Source organism: Macrotis lagotis, chromosome 5, assembly GCF_037893015.1.
Source record: "Macrotis lagotis isolate mMagLag1 chromosome 5, bilby.v1.9.chrom.fasta, whole genome shotgun sequence".
Classification (NCBI taxonomy): domain Eukaryota; kingdom Metazoa; phylum Chordata; class Mammalia; order Peramelemorphia; family Peramelidae; genus Macrotis; species Macrotis lagotis.
Genome location: NC_133662.1, coordinates 79,852,076 through 79,868,507, shown reverse-complemented (window position 1 = coordinate 79,868,507; position 16,432 = coordinate 79,852,076). Strand labels below are relative to the sequence as shown.

The window sequence follows — 16,432 nt, the reverse complement described above, 5'->3', positions numbered from 1 at the left end:
TCAATCCATTTAGATGAAATAGAGAGATTAAACTATGGGGAAATACTGGAAGAGATATACAAAAAGATCCAATGAAGCCAGTTTATAAAATATCTTTAAAGTTAGGCCAAGAATTTTTCAGTTTTAGCAAAGTCACTTCATACAGAATATGATGGAGACAATAGAGTTATGCAGTTCTAAGTTGAGGCTACTAAAAAAAATTCTTATCAGGAGGAAAACACTAATAAAACAAGAGCAGTGTTTTCTATATTCAGTGTAGGCTTCTTCTATTTCTGCCCTTGGTGTGGGTAGTTAGCACCACTTACCTGAGAATATGGAATTACAGTTTCAAATTGCTGATGAAGTTCCAATAGCTGAATTAGTTCTGCATTTTTTTTTGCTTTTTCTCCAATTTTCTCAATGTATTTATTCGGATTTTCTGCAAATGCATATGCAGCTTCAATGGAACTAAAAGTGTAATACCTCTCTTTATATTTCAAAATTCCAATAGTTGGATTTCCTTAAAAATAAAGACAAGTAAATTATTAAGCATAAAAATATTAAAGTATTATATTTCCCTGAGATATTGACTCACAATTTTTAAAAAATCATGTTTCTTGTCTTTCTAATTTTTAACAAATATTTTCAAATATTTACTAACCAACTTTTTATTTTTATTTTTAAATAACATTTTATTTTTTCTCAATTACATATTGTTAAAATATCTGCATTCATTTTTATAAGATTGTGAGTTCAAAATTTTTCTCCCTACCTCCCCTCTCCTCCTTTCTTCTGAAAATGGTAGGCAGTTTGATATAGTTCATGCATGTGCTATCAAGTAGAACATATTTCCGTATTAGTCTCAGTTGTACAAGAAGAAACAGATCAAAATAACCATGAGAATCAAGTAATTAAAGAAAATTTCCTTTTAATCTGCATTCAGAGTCCATCAGTTCTTTATCTGGATATGGACAGCATTTTTCTTCATGAGTTCTTGTGCTTATCTTGGATCATTGTGAAGCTGAGAAAGACTAAGTCATTCATAGGTGATTGTCATGCAGTGTCGCTGAGACTGTCTACATTGTTTTCCTGGTTCTGCTTATTTCACTTTGCTTAAGTTCTTACAAGCTTTTCTGCAATCTGCCTGTTCATCATTTACATTTCACTGCATACATATGCTACAATTTGTACAGCCATTCCCCAGCTGATGGGCATCTCCTTAATTTAATTTCCATTATTTTGCCACCATGAAAATGACTACCATAAATATTTTTGCACATGGTCATTTCCCCTTTTTTATGATCTCTTTGGAATACAGACCTAGTCTACTAACCTACTTTAAATTTAAAGATGTAATGGTCTTGAAAGAAATACTTGGAATCTTCACTCTAGCAGTCATCTAATCCAACTTTCTACCCAATTTAGTAGACTCTTCAATAATACCCCTAGGGAAGTAGTCTACAAGCCTCTGTGCATACATTTCCAGAAATATTGAATTTTCTATCTGAAGGATAAATTAATATCCTTCTAAGGGATGATATCATGAAGGCCCATGAAACATATGGACTGATTTGTCCTTTACATGAACCTCACCATCTGCGTTAGCTCTTGAACTCAAGGAATTAGCCATTCTTGGACCATGTTAAACTCTGAGGGATTGGCTATCTGCTCAGAGCCTATTTCAAAACAAGGATGTTTTGCTCCAGATAGTGATGTTTCATGCTAAATTCTTGAGAACAGATCCTTAATAATTCATGTCAATTAATCGAACTGTATCCCAGTCCCCTGGTGGAATGCCTTCTTTGTCTAAGACCCTACAAAAATCCCCAGCTAAGCTCCCCTCTTCGGAATCTCACCCATGGAAAGGACGCTTTGCCTGGGGCTACTTTCCCATTTGGGACTCAACAGCTGACGCTTGGGATTCCCCCGCCACTGATAATCGAGTTGGCTTCCCCTGAATTGGTGATGTTTTCTTTATCTTTCTTCTAGTATATTGATAGTTATATTAATTTCACTTATTATATTAGTATTGCTTTTCTGTTTCTGTTGTGCATTTAAGAAAGTATCTATTCCTTGTTTCTGTATATGATTTTTGTTATTAAACATCTCTCTAAGCAAGTGTTTGGCATTTTGTTTTGTGGGTGCAAAATACTGAACTATTCTTAATCCTACACTATCTCATGGACAATCATTTCATTTTGTAATATGTATGCTGACTCAAAATCTTACTGTCATTTTCAACTCCTTACCCAAACTCATTACATATTTACTGAATCAGTTACCATATCTTTTTATTTCTATCTTCACATTTCTCATATAGGGCCTTCTTTCTCTACTCACTCACATACAGACAGCACCTTAATTCAGGCCATCATCCCCTTTCACCATAATACTGCAATAGTGTTCCACTTGGTCCTTCTCCCTCAAGTCTTTCCCCACTCCTTACCATCCTCCACTCAGCTTCTTAAGTTATTTCTCTAACACACAAGTCTGACCATATAATCCTTTTAAATGAACTCCAGTGGCTCTTTATTCCCTTCAGTATCAACTATAAACCCCTCTATTTAGCATTCAATCTTCTTATGTATTAATCCCTCCCCCACCCCATGCTCTATGGTCCAGTCATACTGGCTACTGGGATAAGAACTCACTCTTTGAGTGAGTTTTCTGGGAAAAATGGAAGATTGGATGACAGAAACAACTTCTCACAACCTATATACAAGGTCAGGTCAAAAGGGGTGCAGGATTTAGACATAAAAGACAATATTATAAGCAAATTAGGAGTACAAGGAATAGTTTACCTGTCAGAACTATGGAAACAGGAGCAGTTTATAACCAAAGAAGAGATAGAGAACAATGTAAAAACAAAATGAATATTTTTTTTCATTAAATTAAAAAGGTTTTGCACAAACAAAACCACTGTAATCAAGATCAAAAGGAATATAATAATTTGGGGAACAATTTTTACAACTAGTGTTTCTGACAAAGGACTCATTTCTAAAGATATAGAAAACTGAATCAAATTTATTAAAAAAAAAACAAGTCATTCCCAAATTAACAAATGGTCAAAAATATACAAAGGCAATTTTTGGATGAGGAAATCAAACCTATCTATAGTCATATGAAAAATTGCTCTACATCATTACTGATAAGTGAAATGCAAATTAAAGCATCTCTGTGGTACCACCTCACACCTCTCAGATTGACCAATATGACCAGAAAGGACAATGATCAATATTGGAGTGGATGTGGAAAATCTGGGACACTAATACATTGTTGGTAGAGTTGTGAACTTATCCAACCTTTCTGGAGAGCTATTTGAAATTATACCCAAAGGGCAATAAAGATGTGCATACCCTTTGATCCATCAATACTACTACTGGGTCTATACCCTGAAGAGATGATGAAAAAGAGTAAAAACATCAATTGTACAAAAATATTCATAGCAGCCCTCTTCGTGGTGGCAAAGAATTGGAAATCAGGAGTATGTCCATCAATTGGGGAATGGCTGAATAAATAGAGAAGTCTGGAAAGACCTGTATGAATGGATGCTGAGTGAGATGAGCAGAACCAGAAGAGCATTATCCACCCTAACAGCAACATGGGGTGATGATCAACTTCGATGGACATGCTCACTACACCAGTGCAATGATCAGGGAAAATTTTAGGGGTTCTATAATGGAGAAAACCATCTGTATCTTGTGAAGAACTGTGGAGTTTAAAAGAAGACCAAATTTTTAAGAGATTTCAATTTTTAAGTTATCTCATGTATTACATAATTTTGCTATCTCTAATATTTTCTTTCTTCCTTTTGGATCTGTTTCTTCTCTCAACACATTCAATTTGTATCTACATATATCATGGAAGCAAATGTAAAGAAAAAAAATGGCCTCTTTTACCTAGTTAAAAGGTTTCTGGCCAAAATAGAGAGACTATATGGACCTTTGTAAATTAGGTGATGTCTTTGTTTTTTAGTTTTCTGTTAAGATTTGCCATAGTTTTCCTTTTAAGGAGCAAGCATTAGTACATGTTTAATAAATCCTCATTGGTTGACTGATTTCCACATTGTACATTCAGTACTCTTTTCTAAAAGAGATCCCAAGGACCTCTTTCAGCAAAAGCCCTAAGTATGAAACTTAGCTAGTTTGTCTTTAAGAAATTTCCCTAAAACTCTAAGATGGGGAGAGAGGAGAAGAGGGAGGGAGATGGAGGGGGGGGGGGGGGGAGGAAAGAGATAGAGAAAGAGAGAGAGAGAGAGAGAGAGAGAGAGAGAGAGAGAGAGAGAGAGAGAGAGGAGAGAGAGCTAGGTAGAGAAGCAGAGGCAGAGACAGAGAAATAGAGCCTAACTTTTATTGAGATTGGAATCTTCCAGGACTCTGGGTCTTCTTTATCTGTATGTTATTTCTTTTTCTCTTTACTATTCATTCTCTGTCCAGATTTCTCTAAATGGGACAGCCAGATGATGCAGTTGACAGATCACTGGCTTAGGAATCAGAATGAAGGGAGTTTGAATCTGACCTCAGGCACTTGACACTTATTAGCTGTGTAACCTTGGACAAGTCACTTAACCCTGATTACCTCACATCCAGAGCCATCTCCAATTGTCCTGATGCATATCTGACCACTGGACCCAGATGGTTCAAAAGGAGAAAGTGAAGCTGGTGACTTAGTACAGCCCCCTCATTCAAATCTAATTCATGTCCTTGTCATGGCATCAGCTCCCTGATAACATGATCTTCTTCGAGAATGAAGGACAAACATTATTAGATTTCTCTGAATTATCCCCTAGCAATCTTCCTGCCTTCTCAAAGGAAAACTGAAAATTTTCCAAATAAGTCTTATATTATTTTGTTTTCCTGTGGATTAGTGAACCAAAATACCAAATGTTTTCTTCATAGCTGATCAATATTACAAAAAAATACATTGATCTAATTATAATAAAATTATGTGTTATAAATTCAATACAACTAATATTTTCCAGTTTGTATGACTACAGCAATTTCTCTCTCTCTCTCTCTCTTTTTTTTTTTTTAGGTTTTTGGCAAGGCAGATGGGGTTAAGTGGCTTGCCTAAGGCCACACAGCTAGGTAATTATTAAGTGTCTGAGACCGGATTTGAACCCAGGTACTCCTGACTCCAAGGCTGGTGCTTTATCCACTACGCCACCTAGCTACCCCTGCAATTTCTCTTTTCAATAATTATAACGATAAAGAAAAGCATAATATCCAAGTATGTGATATGGCACAAATATAAATATTGAAGAAAAGACAAACTTCATTCAAGTTAAAGTAAACAGAAAAAACAAGACTGAGGTGTTTTTAGTCCTGGAGGCTTTTTATCATTAGAAATTTAATAAGTAGGGCAGCTAGGTGGTGCATTGGATAGAGCACCAGCCCTGGAATCAGAGTTCAAATCCAACCTCAGACACTTAAAAATTGCCTAGCTGTATGGCCTTGGGCAAGTTGCTTAAACCCATTACCTTGCAAAAAAAAATAAACAGAAAAAGAAATTTAATAAGTACCATGTGTTCTTTTGCTTATTCCCAGGTTATGAGAAATTTTAGCCCCCAAGTTTCAAAAACAATTTCTATTAATGCAATATTTTTTTTTAAATTCCAAGCAATAAAACTCCAAATTCCTTATTGGAATTTGACTTGCAAAAAAAATAACTTTATCAAACTGTAGCATAATGTGCCAGACTTGAAACAAATATTAGAATTTAAATATCAATAATGAATATTATCCTTTCAAATAATTACTTTAGAGGTTCTAATGTTTCATCTTCTAAAATATTTTTGAAATATTTCTTCTGCAATGTGACAGTCACATTTCTTTAGCAGCATAGTTTATATATATGCATCTAAACTCTCAGAATAGAAGAAGGGAAGGAAAAGGGAAGGGAGTGGGAAAGGGCAGGGGGGTAGAAAGCAGAAAGGAAGGAGAAAGGAGAAGAGGAAGAGGAAGAGGAAGGAGAAAGAAAATTCTTGCACCAGACTGCTCCTGGAAACAAGCTGCTCCATATTCAGTAAAAGCTCTTTTTGCTTTCATGTTTTAATTTTCATTTCCTTGGTGCTTTTAAGATTTAAAACAGGTCCTTTATTTTTTTTATCTGTTAACCTTTTATTTGTTTTCCAATTATATACAATAGTAATATGTACCTATCATTTTTTGTAAGGTTTTCAATTTTACAATTTTTCCCCTACCCTCCCTTCCCCCCCCACAGAAGGCTGTCTGATAGTCTTTACATTGTTTCCATGCTATATATTGATGTAAATTGAATGTATTATAAGAGTAAACATAAACCCCCCTCCCCCCAAGAAGATGAGAAACCTCAAGAGAGGAAAAAAAATGTACTTCAGTCTGTGTTCAGATTCCAATGGCTCTGTCTCTGAGATGAGTTGCTTTCTTTATCATAAGTCCACCAGAGAAGTTGCTTCAATATTTTTCCCACAATTACTAGCTGTATTTCCCTCCACTCTATTCCTCTCCACTCTATTCCTCCCCACTCTCATTTATTCTATTCTCTCTCTCTTCTTTCATCCTGGCCCTGTCCAAAAATGTATTGAATCTGAGTACCCTCTCCCTTGATCTTCCCTCTCTTCTATCATGTATTCCTCCTTATCCTGTCCCTTTCTTCTCATTTTTCTCTAGGGTAAGATAGATTTCCTCACCCTATTAAGTGTGTATGTTATATCCTCTCTGAGCCATTTTTTAAAGGTTTTTTTGCAAGGCAAATGGGGTTAAGTGTCTTGCCCAAGGCCACACAGCTAGGTAATTATTAAGTGTCTGAGACCGGATTTGAACCCAGGTACTCCTGACTCCAAGGCCGATGCTCTATCCACTGCGCCACCTAGCCGCCCCTCTGAGCCACTTCTGAAGAGAAAGAAGGCTCACTCATTCCCCCTTGCCTTCCCGCCCCCACTCCACTGAAAAAAGCTTTTTCTTCTCTCTTATATGAAATTTCTTAGCTTCTTCATCTCCTTTTCCTTCCTCCCAGTACTTTCCTTTATCACACATTGACTCCATCTTTTTACTACATTATACCATTATATTCAGCTCCTTCCTGTGCCCTGTCTATATATGTTCCTTCTAACAGCTCTTACAAATGAGAAAGTTCATATGAATTATCAATATCTTCTTCCCAGGCAGGAATATAAACAGTTCAATATCATTAAGTTCCTCATAGTTAGTCCCTCTCTTCCACTCCCTCTATGGTTCACCAGAGTCCTGTACTTAGAGATCAAACTTTCTGCTCAGCTCTGGTTGTTTCAATAGGAAAGTTTGAAAGTCCCCTGTTTCATTGAAAATCCATCTTTTCCCCTGAAAGAGGATGTTTAGTTTTGCTGGGTAGTTGATGCTCAGTTGTAAACCAAGATCTTTTGCTTTCCAGAATATCATATTTCAATCCCTATAAGCCCTTAATGTAGATGCTGTCAGATCCTGTGTAATCCTGACTATGGAGCCTCAGTAGTATATTTGTTTCTGGCAGATTTTAGAATTTCCTCTTTAATTTAGGAGTTTTGGAATTTGGCTATAATATTCCTGGAAGTTTTTCTTTTGGGATCACTTTCAGGAAGTGACTGGTGAATTCTCTCAATTTCTATTTTACCCTCAGCTTCTAGGATCTCAGGGAAATAAGTTTAGGCTCTTCTCCTGATCATAGGTTTCAGACAGTCCAATAATTTTTAAATTGTTTCTTCTGGATCTGTTTTCAAGGTCAGTTGTTTTTCCAATGAGATATTTCACATTTTCTTCTAATTTTTGGCTTTTTTTTTGGAAAAGTTTTATTTCTTCCTGATTTCATGCAAAGTCATCAGCTTTCTTTAGTTCCATTCTGCATTTGAAGGAGTTATTTTCTTCAGAGAGATTTTTTATCTCCTTTTCCAGCTGGCTAATTCTGCTTTTTTAAGGCATTCCTCTCCTCATTTGCCTTTTGTTTTGCTTTTTTCCATGAGGCCTAAATTGGTTTTTAACATATTATTTTCTTCAGTATTTTTTTTTATTTCTTTCACCAAGTTTTTGATTTGGTTTTCATGATTTTTCTGCATCGCTCTCATTTCTCCTCCCAATTTTTCCTTCATCTCCCTTAATTGCTTTTCAAAGTCTTTTTTGAGCTCATCCATAGTCTGAGTCCATATTCTATTTCTCTTGGAGGTTTTGGATATGGAAGCTTCAATTTTGTCATCATTTGAGTATGTGTTTTGATCTTCCATAGGACTAAAGTAATTCTCTATGATCAAATTCTTCTTTCTCTGTTGTTTACTCATTTCCTCAGCCCAAGACAGCACTTCCAAGGCTTTGGGTATTTTTGGGGGGGGGCACCCCACTGGGACCTTTATTCCTCCAAGGTCTTATGTTCTCTTGCCTGTGCTTTGATATGTAAATGGACCCCATACTTCCCCCTGCTATCTTAGTATGGAAGCCCAAATTGCAACCTAGATCTGAGTGTAGGCAAACAGCAGAGTGCTACCCCAAGGGAGAGCAGAGAAATCTCTGTGATCTTCCCTGACTCCTTACAGTCTCTGGGGGTGCAGGCTGCTTTCTCCAGATTCTCGCTGCAGATTCTGCGGCCTATGCTCCTCATTCCACACTCATTCTGGTGTAGCAGAGTTCTCTCATTGCCCCTTCAAGATGTTGCCAGTGATCTCTGGGCTGGGCTAGGCTGCTCTATGGCCCCCGCTTTTTTCCCAACCCCCGGTCCTGGTGAAACACACCTTTCCCATGGAACTTCTAAGTTATCTTGGACAGGGAAAATGTATCACTCAGTCTTTCTGTTGGTTTTGCCTCTTTAAATTTTGGCTGGAGTCATCATTGATTGGTTTTTTGGAGTTTGGGGGGTAAGGAGTTCCGGGGAAATGCTGCCTTCATGCCTCCATCTTGGCTCTGCATCCTTAATAAAACAGGTCCTTTATAGGATACAAATACCTGTAATATGTATCTCACACATCACTGTGATGGGGATCAAATGAGATAAAATCAGTTATGATTATGCTTATTTTCAAGTACATACCTGGAAGGAGCAGTCCTTCTGTTGTGGCAAATGTGTAACCACAAAATCCCTGGTATTGAATTGGCAATTTGTCAAAATTTGCTGTAGTTTCTGGGAAAAGCCAATCTACTTTCTTGAAATCATTTACATTTACTCTGGTTCCTAAAGAAATACATAGGAAAAAAATTTTTTTTCTAATGAAAAGGCTTCATTTTCCTTGATTACACTGTTTCTTTTTTTTAATTTAAAAATTATGGAAAAAGATAGCAAGATAGGAATATAGAATTCAAAGTCAGAAGACCAGAGATAGAGTCCTACTTCTATAACTACCTGCTATAGTTACTTAATCATTCAGAATTTCAATTTCTTATCAATAAAATAAGACTGGTTTAGATGGTCTCAATATTCCTCTTAGCTTCATAATTCTGTTGATTTTTTTTATAGTTACTTTTTTAAGTAACTATTATATGCCTGGTTTACAAAACAAACTTACTATTGAGTTTATGGGAAGAAAAAAATAGTCTTGCATAAGGTAAACATGAAACATTCAAAGAATAATGCATTACCATATTTATCTCACAGAATAAGTGCATAAGCATAAAGGCAATTCTATTCAGTTCTAGAGCACCCATTTTAGGAAGGAGGTGAACAAAGTGGTGAATATCTAGAGAAAGTTAAGAAACCTCAAGACCATGTGATTCTTGGTAAGGATGGTTAACCTGTTAGAAAGCAGGTTTAGGGGATAGCATGATATTCTTAAGAAGGATGCTGTTTTTGTTTCAAGGTAAATGAGATGTAATTAGGTCCACAGCTACATTACCAAGCCTATAACCAAAAAGATCAAAGAAAGAAGAAAAGGTCCTATACGTACAAAAATATTTACAGCAACTTTTTTTTTGTCTTGGCAAAGAACATGTTAACAGGCTATATGTGGAATGGCTGAATAAAGTATGACATATGAATTCAATAGAAACACTACTACATCATAAGTGAAAATTTCAGAGAAATCTGGGGGATTGTATGAACTGATGCAGAGTGAAATGAATAGAACTAGGTGAACAATTGATCTAATGACTAAAACATTGTAAAGGCAAACTCTGAAAGACTTAAGAACTTCATTCAAAGCAATGATAAACCATAATTTCACAACACTGGTGATGAAGCATGCTCTCCATCTCCTAATAGAGAGATGATGGCTTCAATATGTAGAGAGAAATATACACTTTTGGACATGACTAATGGGATTTCCTTAAAAGTGAAGACAAAAAGGTAAATTATTAAGCATTTTATTAATTAACCATTTTATTAATTAAGCATTTTATTATTAAGTATTTTAATACACTGAGATGCTGATATACTAGATTATATTTTTAAAATCATGTTTCTTGTACTTTTAATTTTTTAGAGTTTTGTAATTTTTTTTCCCCCCTGGGTTGGACAGAGGTGGTGGTGAAAGAAAAATAATGCTTTTATTTTTCCAAGATATAAAGGATTTACATAGTGTTTTTGAGTAGGGAGAAGTTGCTGATAAAGGACATATTCAAGACTATGAGGAGAAAGGAAATGACTGAAAAAGTAAGGTCTTAGATGAAGAAAGGCTAAAGAAACAGGCAGGGCTTAATTTTGGATTGCTTGCTCCCCCAGGTTGGAAACCACACCTTGTTCTCATTTGTATCCCTAGAAGCATCCAACTCAGTACCTTTTACAGTGACTGAATGCATTCAATTTTAGATATGTTGTTTGCAGTGTGTTGACATCACCCAAAAACAAATATCAATTTTGTCTGCCTTTTTTTTCTAATAACATACGAATTTCTCCATTGTTCCAAAGGTCACTGGGTGGTTCTGACATTCAAGGCAGGGCGGGGAGATTCACATACTTTCTGGAGGTCTGTAGCATAACTGATAAGGCACAAAAGTCCTGAGGTAAAAAGGCACATTCCTGACTAGAATTCCTCAAGACCTAATGGATTATCTGCTATTGAGCTCCATTGGGAGATGAGGGCTGCTCCCTTGATGGACAAGCCAGAAGCAGCTTTTTCAGATCCCACCTTCTGATCCCTCTCTAAAACTCCATTTTGGGCTTCAGTTTTCTAAATGGGAGTCCCCCATGTATGCATACATAATCAGCAAACTTAGAAAAATTTAATAAATGTGTATTAATCCAATTCTATTTGTTTTGCCTTGAGATCAAACTCTATAAACATTTGTGCCTTATTGGGACAAGCTCTAAAGGTTAACATCATGTTTTGTTTAATTCTTTTATTCAGGCCAACTTTTTGGAAGTTGACAGGTGACACCCATGAGAAAATTTCATGTAGGCAGCTGGAAAGACAAGACTGAGATTTCAGTAAGAATTCAAGACCACAACTGTAATTTGAAGTATCATCAGCAGAAAAGTCAGAGCTGAAGCCATGAGGAATATGATCTGCAATTCTAATGGAAGTTTTGATAGAAACGAATGCACTGTTTTATTTACTTAATTGACTTCAGATATTTTACTGTGACTCTCCACAGGGTTATGAAACTTCTAAATTGGGAAATCAAGCAAAATGACCCAAACAACTTTGAGCTGGTCCTAACCTATGAATTTCACTTTGCTCATCTGTAAAACAAGTGATGGTTAAACAAAAATACTAAGTGATGGTTAAGGCCCCTTCTAGCTCTAAAATTCTTTTATTTGATTTTTGGAATCTTTCAGTTTTTTTTTCCAGAAGATCAGCTATATGTGTCATGATTATTTCAATATTTGCTCAATTTATCCATTGAATTATGAAAATAATTAAATATTACATAAAGAGATATCAGTTCATATTTTGAATTTTCTAGTATGTTACAACTGCAATATATTAGTTATTTATGATTATTCTGCCAATGTTATTTTAAATTATTAATAACAATTTCATGTTTAGGATTATTTTTTATGCAAAGAATTGGTTTCTTTAGAGGAATGAATTTGGTTATTTTAATTTTATATTTTTATTCATATGCAATATATCAATATAACTTTAGGATCAAATTACTAATTTCCATTTTAAATAGACTAACCTTAATACCAATCAATCCATAATATGAACATTTCCCACAAATGCATTTCAACTGGGTCCTTTGGCTCTATAGACAGTATAGGTAACAAAATTAAAGTAACTAAACTCCCAGAAGGACCTTCTCTAAAAGTTGAGATTTATTTAAATGCTTAATTTGAATCTAAATTAGTAAATTTAATTGGATGCAATTGGTTGTATAATATATCTTTATGCCTCTATAATATAGTTGGCTGTTAAGTGTACTCTTCAAAAACAGTATTTAGCAACAAATTTTAATTTTTTAAGAGAAGATTAGAGAAAAAGATTGGTAAATTTATGCTGAAATTTTTGAAAGAGGGAGAGAAGTGGTAATTAGTCATACCCATGCTTTCTTTAATCCGAAACACATCAGTTTTTATTTGCACTCGTTCAAGAAGTTGTTGAATTATTTGCTGATTAAAGATTTCTTCATGAGCTCCTACAAATGATCCAAGGTGAGTGGTTAAATTACTCAGAACACTAAGTAATATAATTTCATCCTGAAAGCTGGTCCACAAGCCAGAAAGTGCAATAAATATAGGCTGAGGAAAGAAGGAAAAAAAATTAATCTAGTTTATACTAAGATTACAAGTTACTACTGTATCACTGAAAATTTAAAAAAAACTATCATTTGAAAATGGGCAAATTTTACTTTTAGATATATTTTTAAAGCCTTAAAAACAGTCAATATAATAATATATACATATTCTGGTCCACACATGTGAAAAAATAAAGTTGTATTTCCTCATATTTTCTAATTTTTAAAGAAATCTTTGTTCAATTCATTTATTGAAAAAACTAAATAAATTCATAAGGAAAACAAGATTCATGGAAATTTTATTTCAAAGGGTAAGAAAGAAAAGCCTTCACTGCTTGAATGAATGTGCATGCTCCCACAGTCCTGGAAGTTGATAGCCTCATGACTAATTGCAGCTGGTGCTTTGTCAGTCCTCTCAGCTTAGCTGCCTGTGTTCTAGTAGAACACACAAACTGGGGAGGGACCTCCTTTCTAACTGCATGAGGAGTACTTTATGATGATCTGCTTATAAGCATCAATGCATGTCTTTCTGAAGTTGCTAGTTTATTTCTGGGTTCCTAAGAGACCTACCTAGGTCTTGTTCATCTGAGTCAGTGGGTACTGGGAGGGAAAAAAAGACTTGGCTTTAGAATACTAAATTAGGGAGAAACGTGATGGCTTATGAGAACTATTCCAATATTAGTGTGATTGGGTCCATGAAAGATGGAGACAATGACCTTACATATCTTGCGAGTGTGGCAATTATTCTTTTGTGGAAGATGGAATAGGTACGTAGCCTATCAAGTTGAACCTGGGCTTGGGGGGGCCTAGCTACCTTTTCCACTTTCTCCTGATCTCAGGTGACTGAACCTTGATTAAATACAAGAATAACATATATAGCTTTGGAGGCTGGACTCAACTCTTGTGAGTCCAAGAGGTCAGGAAATCCTGGGCTCCTCAGTAGATGTCAGCTATATTTTAGAAGACAGTCTCTCTATATTTACTACAAAGCATGGAGAAAAAGATGTCCATGGACCAGAGCCATCCCAGGCTAGGATAATGGAAATTATGGACCTGGAGGGAAATGGCTGGACAGTGTGGAGCCATGGTGAAACAAGAATGATTGAGTAGTTATATAAACTGCTTTATGTTTTGAACATTTTAAGTCTCAATTTGTTGGGAAAGTAGTTATGGGGCTGCTGCTGCTGCTGCTGCTGAAGTCCCTCTGTTACTACATCATTTGAGCTGCGAATGCAAAGCAATTTTTTTTTTTTAGTATAGAAATTAAGTAGCTATCTTATATCTGCTCTGCTCTTAACATTGAATACATTGTATACCTTTCTACTGTCCCTTTTGGAGAGACATTTTAGATACAAGGCAAATTCAGGGATTTTTCTCTGGGACTCCAGACCTGATCGTTCTTTTATATAATAAGGCTTTTCCTGACTGTATGCATCAGTCCAAAGCTCAAATGAGACTCTTAGTAAAGATGGGGGTTCTAGTTCCTCAGCTTCCTGAGCCCAGCAGTAAACTGCTATTTTAAAACCAAAGTTCCTTTTTAAATTGTTCACATGGCTTTTTAATAATCCTGATCAAAAATGAGGAAATTTGTCTTGCTTGACTAAGCATATTTGTCACATGGGTTTTGTATTTCTTCTCCTCCCCCCCAGAGGTTGAAGGAGAGGGTAGAAGGAAAAAAGTTTGATAACTAAAAAAAAGAACTTGGGAAGACTTCTATGAATTCATGCAGAGTAGAATAACCAAAACCAAGAAAACAACTTATCACAAAGAGTCAATATTTCCTACTCCTGGCACATTATAATTTCATAATGCTGATGAACATTTTTTTCATCAGCATTCAGCTCTGAACTACCTCTAATAACAGCCATCCATTATGACTGAGATAGCAGTTGTTATCCAGTAGGTCCTATAGCTAAAGTAGGGCACATCTCTCCTTCTTCTTTGTAGGGAAATTTTATATACATACATACATATATATATATATATATGTATATACATAAACATGTATATGCATATATATAAAATACAAATATAATGTGTATATGTACATATATGCACACATTTGCATATTTGTATATATAAAAATACAGCAAAAGCAGTATTTATGTATATATAAATATATATATATAAACATAAAATACAGCAAAAACACATAAAAGGAGATAATCTTGCATAATGTATAACATTTTAAAGTAGATGTGTTGTCTTTCGCTTTTGAAGAAGACCATGACATCAGTGAGATGATGCCATGACAAGCACATGAACTGGATTTTGCTGTGCTAAGTCACCAGCCTCACTTTCTCCTCCCAAGCCATCTGGGTCCAGTAGCCAAAAATTAATCAAAACAACTGGAGATGGATAAGAGGTAATCAGGGTTAAAGTGTGATTGAAAAATGGATTAAAATAAAAGAGCATCAAGACACACAATCTAGCATATCTTTAGTAATTTAACAGCTATACCTTATTACTTTTTTAAACTTACTTTTGAAGTAGTTATTTCAAAGCAGAATACTGATTAAAATGAGGGGAAAATGATATAAGGAATACTTACATAGACTTGTGATGTTGGTACAGCAGTCTTTGCTTGTACAGTCATTTTTAATTGTTCCATTTGTGCTGCTAATTGTGTTATCATCATTTCAACTTCTTGTGCACAAGTAATTATGTCAGTCTGGAGAGAAAATATATTTTGTGTTAAGATTATTATGCTTTAAGAATATCTGCTGTACGAAATCTCATGAGACACAAAATTCTTTAATCTTTTCCCTAGATTGTATACAGGGAACCCTTGATATACTCGTGTAACCTTCCTGAAGCATATTAAGAATTGTTTTGGGGTCCTCTGAACTTGCCTTTTTGAGTTGCCATATTTTCCACAGTACTAGATCCAGAACATGTAGGAGGACCAGAATGTCAAGGATGATCTCTCCCTGAACTGACATAATTTGTTGTTGCATCCCAAACCATACTCCCTGTATGTCCTTGGGAGGCAAGACAGATTCGGCCGATGTTCTGCCAGGCTGGGGTAATGCTTGTGTAGGCTGCTTTGCTGATAAGTGGACCTTCCTATCTACATAATCTAGAAGTCCCAAGGGAAAAAGAGATTTTTTTTTTACCCTCACTGTGCTCTTCCTCATGGGAAGTGGTCCTGTCTTCCTCCTTTGTTGCACAATTTCTCCTCCTTTACTATGCCCCTTCTTCCCTTTATCCAACTATTATAAAATGCAAACTTCTGTAAAGACTGGCAACTCTTTTGGTTCTACATGCATGGGCATGTCTCTTGTGATAAACTTGGTTTTCACCTGAGTCTCATAATGCTATGATTGCACTGACAAAAGTTATTTGTAAAGCAAAATTTTTTATATGTAAATCCTGTTTTTCCCCATTGAGTCATTATTACAAACTAGTATGCGTTTCTATGGAAACATATTTTATTCTCAGATATCACAAAGTTATATTAAAACAAATTTGAGATCATACATCTATAGGAAAATAATAATATTTTGAAAAATAATGCATTCTAAAATCAGTTAAAAAAAACAAAAAAAAAGATGCTATCTGACTTCAGGAGCAGGCATGAGGATACAAACAGATATCCATGCTCAGACGTTGGAACATTGCTGGTAACCATCCTGAAGGGTGAAAGAGTCAAAACCATAGGCCTATGGGGCAACTAGGTGGCACAGTGGATAAAGCACTGGCCCTGGAGTCAGGAGTACCTGAGTTCAAATCCGGCCTCAGACACTTAATAATTACCTAGCTGTGTGGCCTTGGGCAAGCCACTTAACCCTTGCAATTGCCTTGCAAAAACTAAACACCATAGGCCTTCATCAAATTCTCCAGAGCTGAGGAACAGAAAATGA

General features: G+C 35.6%; 1 protein-coding gene across 3 annotated transcripts in view; it reads right to left on the bottom strand.

Moving 5' to 3' along the window:
* Positions 1–16,432, bottom strand: part of CFAP206 (cilia and flagella associated protein 206) — a 71,698-nt gene that overhangs the window by 16,643 nt on the left and 38,623 nt on the right. For all 3 annotated transcript variants that reach the window (XM_074190211.1, XM_074190212.1, XM_074190210.1), the window contains exons 8-11: positions 15,121–15,240; positions 12,375–12,573; positions 8,989–9,129; positions 306–499 (exon numbers count right to left, since the gene is read on the bottom strand). In XM_074190211.1, coding sequence (XP_074046312.1) covers positions 306–499; positions 8,989–9,129; positions 12,375–12,573; positions 15,121–15,240 — 654 coding nt within the window. The remainder of the gene's footprint in view (positions 1–305; positions 500–8,988; positions 9,130–12,374; positions 12,574–15,120; positions 15,241–16,432) is intronic.